This window comes from Porites lutea, chromosome 5, assembly GCF_958299795.1.
Source record: "Porites lutea chromosome 5, jaPorLute2.1, whole genome shotgun sequence".
In the NCBI taxonomy this organism is placed as follows: domain Eukaryota; kingdom Metazoa; phylum Cnidaria; class Anthozoa; order Scleractinia; family Poritidae; genus Porites; species Porites lutea.
The window spans coordinates 180,001-186,914 of record NC_133205.1 but is presented as its reverse complement, the minus strand read 5'-3'; the positions used below and the strand labels follow the sequence as shown (position 1 = coordinate 186,914).

General features: G+C 37.3%; 2 protein-coding genes across 2 annotated transcripts in view; one reads left to right on the top strand and one right to left on the bottom strand.

Annotated features, from left to right (window-relative positions):
- Positions 1-973: 973 nt before the first annotated feature.
- LOC140937537 (uncharacterized) lies at positions 974-3,298 on the top strand. The gene has a single exon (XM_073387099.1). It carries the CDS (start codon positions 1,207-1,209, stop codon positions 2,776-2,778), a length of 1,572 nt encoding a protein of 523 aa, XP_073243200.1. The 5' UTR covers positions 974-1,206; the 3' UTR covers positions 2,779-3,298.
- Positions 3,299-5,216: 1,918 nt separating this feature from the next.
- Positions 5,217-6,914, bottom strand: part of LOC140937565 (octopamine receptor beta-1R-like) — a 2,357-nt gene continuing 659 nt past the window's right edge. Inside the window, exon 1 of the mRNA XM_073387119.1 lies at positions 5,217-6,914. This exon is cut by the window's right edge and continues 659 nt beyond it. Coding sequence (XP_073243220.1) covers positions 6,012-6,914 — 903 coding nt within the window. The 3' untranslated portion in view covers positions 5,217-6,011.

The window sequence follows — 6,914 nt, the reverse complement described above, 5'->3', positions numbered from 1 at the left end:
GAAAGGAGAAATATGGTCTTTGTCTCACCAGGGATAAATTCACCTGCACCTCAACTTTGCAAAGACAATTGATTTAAGTTACAAAAACAAACTGTCCAAAGAGTTCTTCCGAAAGAATCAGAACGTGTTTTTATTGTTGGTTTCCTTCCTTCCTTTTCTGTCAGACTCCATGAATATTCTTCACCTGAAGTACTTCAGGTACGTTAACTTCCTTTCAAACCACCTTAAGCAGCAGATTATCCTAATATCATCCTACTCACTTTTTCTTCTCTTATCACACCCCCGGGATCACACCACTCAGAAGGGCTTGGCGTTAAAATTTAATTAAGTGAAGTTCGAATTAGTGATCATTACTTGTTCCAATTTACGTCAAAAGTGTAATCGAATAATCTATTAGCTAGCGGAAAATAATTGTAGCGATGTTCTAAATGGCTTTGACAAGTAAGCATGCCTGCTCTAAAAAATAAAGAAAAGAAACTGTTTTGTTCAACAGTGTGATTTGGCTGTTTTTCAAGAATGGACAAACGAGTTAATTGTTCGATTATGCCTTTTCAGTGCGATTTGGCACTTTAAGGTCCTATCTACGTTTGACCTTTGAGCCAAGGAAAATAAATAGTTAATTAAAAAGCCGAGAAACAGATTAGTGCAAAAGTTCCGCAAGTCAATGAAATTGAATATTTCAACAGTTCGACAAAACGTCTTATTGGTATTCCTTTTGAAAAACAATTGCAATACGCACTTCTGTGAATCCACATGGCTTTAACGAGGAGGGCAAGAAATCTCCTTTGGAGAAAAATAAACTTGTTATTGTTTTTGTTATCTCTGAATATTTGGCGCCAATTCCATTTCTCCTCTCACTTGCGGTTTCCTAAATCTTCAAGTTTAGAGGCTGAATCACGATTATCTAAGCCGGTCTGTTTACATTTGAGAAAAAGCTGAATCGTTTGGATTTAATCCATCAAAAGTGGGACGAGTCATGGGCACCACGAACAGTGACACAATGGTAAGCAGGTGATAATCAAGTAATTAAACAGTTTGGCGTTTTCCGGAATGCTTTGGGTATAAAGGAAACCAATTTACACCACTGGTTGCAACAAACGTCTCTGAACGTTTGTAGAGAAAAGATCCAATATACCTTTTTGAATCGGAAACCCCGGACTTTTCGAGAAGCTTGGCTTCGAATAAGGAAAACAACTGGTTTTGGAGATGTCGGTAGTCTTATCTTGCGCAATGGCTGCGTACATCACAGGAATGTCCATGTTAATTCTATCCGTTTTACAATTTGGCGAGACGAGGAAGGTGGATAGTGGAGAATTCAAAATCCAAAAGGATTTTGTGCCACCACCGGGTAATCGGGGTTCAGGCGAAAATTCTAATCTCATCCAACGAATGGAAAGCGCGGCATGGCTGAAGGGGATTCGACCACATCGAAAGTGTGTTCAAGAAGAAGTAGAGAAGAGCCTAGATGCAAACAATCCTCATGGGTGTTTGGAAAATGTAAATATCAGAAACACGATCCAAGTAAAGACTTTCAAGCAAGGTCGTTTCCAAGCAGGTGCTCCTTCAAAAAAAAAGTCTCCAGCGATACATCCGGGTGGCTCCAATCAAATTTTGAGGAAAAAGGTACAAAAATCTCCATGCCCCGCTGAAAATCGCGGTTGTGAGTGGCGTGAAGACTCTCAGGTCACTTACCGCTGTCCCTTTGGCTTGTGGTGTCCTAAGAGTAAAAATAATGAGGCAGTTACCAACCAAGAAAAGATACGATTGATAGCTGACACTTCGTCTTTGTCTAGGCGAGAGCAGGCCACATCTATAGCCACCAGGAACCAAGCAATTCATAACAATGGTGTTAACAGGGCAAAAGTAAAAAAGGAAACAACAAGCATTGATGGCTTCTTAAAAAGAGCCAGGGAATGTCCTTTTGGTCTGTGGTGTATGGAAGACGACAATAACAACGAGAAAGAAAAAGACCAAACAAAAATGAAAGGGGATCTAAAGAACGATCATGATCATAAGAAACCAGTTTGTGCACAAGGTGTCGGCTGCATGAAAAGTAAAACCAATGACGCTGAAGCTTCAACAAAGTTGAATGAAAATCAAGTTGAAGCAAAGTGTCCTATTGGGCTATGGTGTTTGAATAAACGTGAACTTGGCTACGAAAGTTCGTTGACCTTGGAAAAATGTCCACCTGGATTGTGGTGTAAGAGAAATAACAAAATGATTACTAGAAGTGAAGAACCAAAGCGAGTTAACCAACAGGCCAGGAAAGAGGCATGCCTAAGAGGCCTTCACTGTTCGTTTCAAAGAGAAGCTGGTTTTGAAAAATTGAGCCACTGCCCTCCAGGATTATGGTGCAAACGAGAGGAAGTCAAAAGAGAAAATTCCAAAGAATCGAGAGTCCACAAAGAATTTTGTCCAACTGGGTTAAGCTGCTCTTTTAAGAGGAAAGTGGGATATGAAAGTTCTGTGACAATGCTTAACTGCCCACCAGGTCTGTGGTGTAAGAAGGACATGACTGTCACCAATGATGATACAACTGAATCGATTTGTCCAAGTGGATATGAGTGTTCTAGTAAGAGACTCGCGCACTACAAGAATTCTGATGAATGTCCTCCTGGGTTATGGTGCAAACGTAGAACTGCAGTTGGCGCCGACAGAATTATCAATAAGTACTGCTCTACTGGTCCTTGGTGCGATCTAAAACTAGCTGTGGACAACACAGTTGCGCGCCGAATGTTTAATGACGAGAAATGTTCGCCAGGTTTGAGTTGTAAATGATCATAACGAAAATGACGCATGCTATGCCTGCTAACCGAAGAGACGGACGACAATAAAAACTATTTTATAGAAGGCCGACGCAATAAAGATTATTCAGCAAGTGATTTTGAAAGATAAAATTCCAAGTCAGAATAACTCTCCTCGGCAACAATGCAAGGCAGTGGCGATTAGAACATTGAAACATCTCTGTCTTATAATATACCCTCTAAATATAGGAACTTGGAAGTTTCATGAACCGTCAGCTGTTCTAACTGCTACTTTTGCTTGCCACTTATGAACCTATGAGTAATTCATCTTAGAATTGTATGAGAACATTTCAACCACATGTAAGTGTATATGTTTTAAATCACGATTTTTGCTTACGAGGAGCATGCTATGTTGCTGATTGTTTGTTTGATCCAAGAAAAAGTCGAGTTCTCTAGCTGGGTAATTTTATAGCTGTTAAGCTGATAAAAAATACTTATGAAGTGACATAAATCAAAACACTGAGTAAATATATTATCCTGTATATCAAACACAATTGTCTTTGTCTTGAATGCCCCTTCAATGAAGTAAATTCACTCAGCCAGGCCATACGTTAAGGAAGCTTACAACAAGTTTTTTCTTTCATTTAACCGAATATTCAAACGCTGGGTGCGAAAAAATTATGTTCGATATAAGAAACTTTTTGGAATCAATTTTTAACTCCGTTCTATTGGTTACTTGGCTAAACTCGGTAAATGGTTTCGGAAGGACAATTGAATAAAAATCGAACAAGCGAGCCAACCATGAAGTAATTTGTTTATTTAACGTTTTTTTTTTAACTTTTATTTACAGCCGAAGAGCAATAAGCTTATTAATTTCTCAATCAATTTCAATTTATAACTTATTTCAAAATGATTAAAAAATTCCAGCAAAGTAACAAAATTAAAGGAAATAAGATTGTCTTACAGTCCCTTTGTTTTCATGGCTTTGCCATGCCTTATTTTTTTCCTCTTTTATAAAAGCAACTGAGCACTTGGTTCATTTCCTTATCTTTTTCCACGTGAGACCCTTTCGACTGTTTTGACGTTATACTAATTTTTCCAAAATAATGTGCACTATACATACCTCCATGACTAGTACATTTTAGTTTGAATTTATCGCATTTTTTGAATGTAAAACATTGACAATACTCAAACTGAAATGTACTAGTCATGGATATATGTATTTGGAAAAATTAGCATAACGTCAAAACAGTGAATGTTGTAGCGCGGATTTTTGACAGGTTCGTAGGATAGGTTTGCCTTGAAGTGTTGCAGTGAATCAATCTTCATGAAAATTTCAGACATTATTATGAAGATTATGAAGATTATGTGAAGAGATTTTTAAAAAATTCGTTGGAGTCGTTTCACAAGTATACGAAAAAGCGCTAAAAGTCACAATTCTAAATGAAGTTGCGCTTAGACAGGTGGTGAGAAAACGGGTTAGTTTTTAAGATCGCAAGAACGAAAGTACACCAAAATTTCCTAGCATGGAAATATGATATTAAGCAGCATTCTGACGCTACTTATTCATTTATAACGTTTTCATTAAATAATCTATCACGGCTATTGAAAATTTAAGGTTTGAAATGTATTTTCGTTTTAGTCGGGTTCAAACATACAGAATTTTTTACTTCTTACGGAGGTTATTTGCTTAACACTAAACTTTAAGTTGCTGGTGTTGGATTTTCAGTAGCTAGTCTAGATCGCGCAAAATAGGCATTTATCAATTTCAAAGTTTTTTGTTTATTGTTGTCATAGTAATATCGATTTTACTGAAACCTACATTTTGACAATTTCCAATCTATAGTCAATCATCGGTGAAAATTTTATAGCGATCCGACAAGGATGAAATCACTTTTAAAGCGATTGAAAAATATCGGTATGGCATATGAAAAACTATTAATATCGAAACACCTTCAATCCGTAATTCCTCGTCTCAAACACTGTTCAAAACTGCTCCTTAAAGAACACTATTGTCCTCCCTTTCAACAGGGGGAATTTCTTCTCGTGAAGTCTTGATTCGTTCCACGACTTCAGAAATTGTTTAAGAAAAATAAAATTCTGTTGAGGTTTCTCTTTTTCCTTTGAATCTCGATAAATTCTCTGAATGAATTGATGAAAGAGCTTTGACTGGGAAAATTTTGGTTCGTTTTGGGCAGTTCATGGTCGCTTGTGGGACGGCTTAGCTGATACTTTTCCTGTCCTTTTTGTAAATATAATTATATGAGTAACCAGTTTCAAGGAGAAAGTTATTTACCCTAGAAAAAATTGTTTTATTGTGTTTGAGCTGTCAAAATTTTTATGCTGAACAAGTGATCGATATCCAAGTTAGTGGAAAAGAAAAATAAAATTTTACCGCTAAGAGCATAAGCTAAGAAAGGATTTTCAGTGACACCTGATCAGAAGAAGCACCTGCTCGGTTCACTCCGGTGATTATGTATGCAAATCTTTAATGGTGCATAAATTGAGGGGCTTTTTAATGAAGCCGGAAGATTCGTATTTAACCATGATACCTACTACTTTCATTTAGTCGAATGGAGGCTAACGCTGTAAATCAAAATAAAACTTTTCTCGAGACTCATGTACCTTGAATATTTGATCAGAATAACCGATTAAAAAGTAACTGTTGACGTCGCAGATTTGAAAAGCTAAACCAGAGGAGCTTAACTATTTCTTCGGACAGAACGTTGATTTTATATTCCATTGACAAAACGAAAATAGCTCTTTCTTAGAAAGGAGAACAGAGCCCACATAAATTGACCGAATAAAATGAGAAACCTGAAAGTTCTTTAAAACCATCACCAGAAAATCACTTATAGTTTATAGGGAAATTATTAGCAGCGATAAAAAACCAAAAACCCTTTTTTAGAGAAAGAAAGCTGCTTTGGTTTGACAGGTGAATGATAATCTTTGTCTTCTCGGTCCCTGATTCGAACGGATTTTACTGTATGTTATCACCAAGAAGTCATCATTACAGAGATAAAAATCCCAAAGAATTTAAATCGAAATTTTGCACAATTCTGCAACGTAGTACTAAGTAAGTGTTAAGATAGCTATCCTTTTCAATTAAAACTGCGCGCCGAGGTGACGATGGTAGATAAATAAATAATTTTAACAGTTGATAAATTAATGTTTCAAAAAGTTAGTTTTTGATCGCAAAGTCCATCAATCGTTTTTTTAACACTTTCAGGTCGCCGATATTTTTTCTTATTACTCGTTAGGTTCTCGTTAAGTGTCGGCATCGCGCGACTCACATTCGTTGTCTTTTCTTTCCATTGCCACAATATTAACAAACTGATCCTCAATGATTGCTTTAGTGTCTTTAACATTTCCTACAAAGTACACATCAAGATGCTTGGGGTAATGCTGGTGATCTCCGTCGTAGACAGTAGGATGTACTCGCGAACGAAATGATTTTCTACAAAACAGAACAAAGCAGGAACTGTTGGTATTGGGAGTATAAACGAATGAATCTCGCGCATTATCAGATTTAGAGCTTCCTCCACAAATTGAACACCGAAACGTTTCTTGTAGATAGCTCAAGATCATTCTGTTTCTGAATATGTAAATAGCAGGGAAAAGAGACCGTTTAAGAGAGAAAATGAAATAGATGGCGAAACCAGCCTTGAAATCAGTTAGTGGTTTTCCCGTCACAATAGAGTAAAAGGTGACCGCTAAGTAAGGCAATGTACAAAACAGGAACATAGTAAAGAGGATGATAGCTGTTTTCGATGAACGCTTGTATGCATCTACGGCGAACTTTTCAGCACTGCTGTTGCGGGAAATGTAACTGTTCTCTAAATTAACTTTGCGGCTACTTCGCACAGAGTTTAGAATACGAAGAAATACATAGTAGATACTGAAAATCGGCAGGACCAAATGACTTATCTTAAAGATGATGTTGATAGTTCGTGGTGTGATTTCAGGTTCGTAAATATGAGGAAAATACGAATGACACCTTTCTTTGCAGTTCTCTCCCGACAAGCACCAGGGAATTGCGGAAATAAGTGCTTGCAACCACGGCCATGAAACAATGATTCGTGCTCGTTTTCTCGTGATTTTTCGTCGAAGTCCTTTGACCAATGTTATGAACCGATCTAACGCAATTCCACACATGTTTAGAAGAGCTGC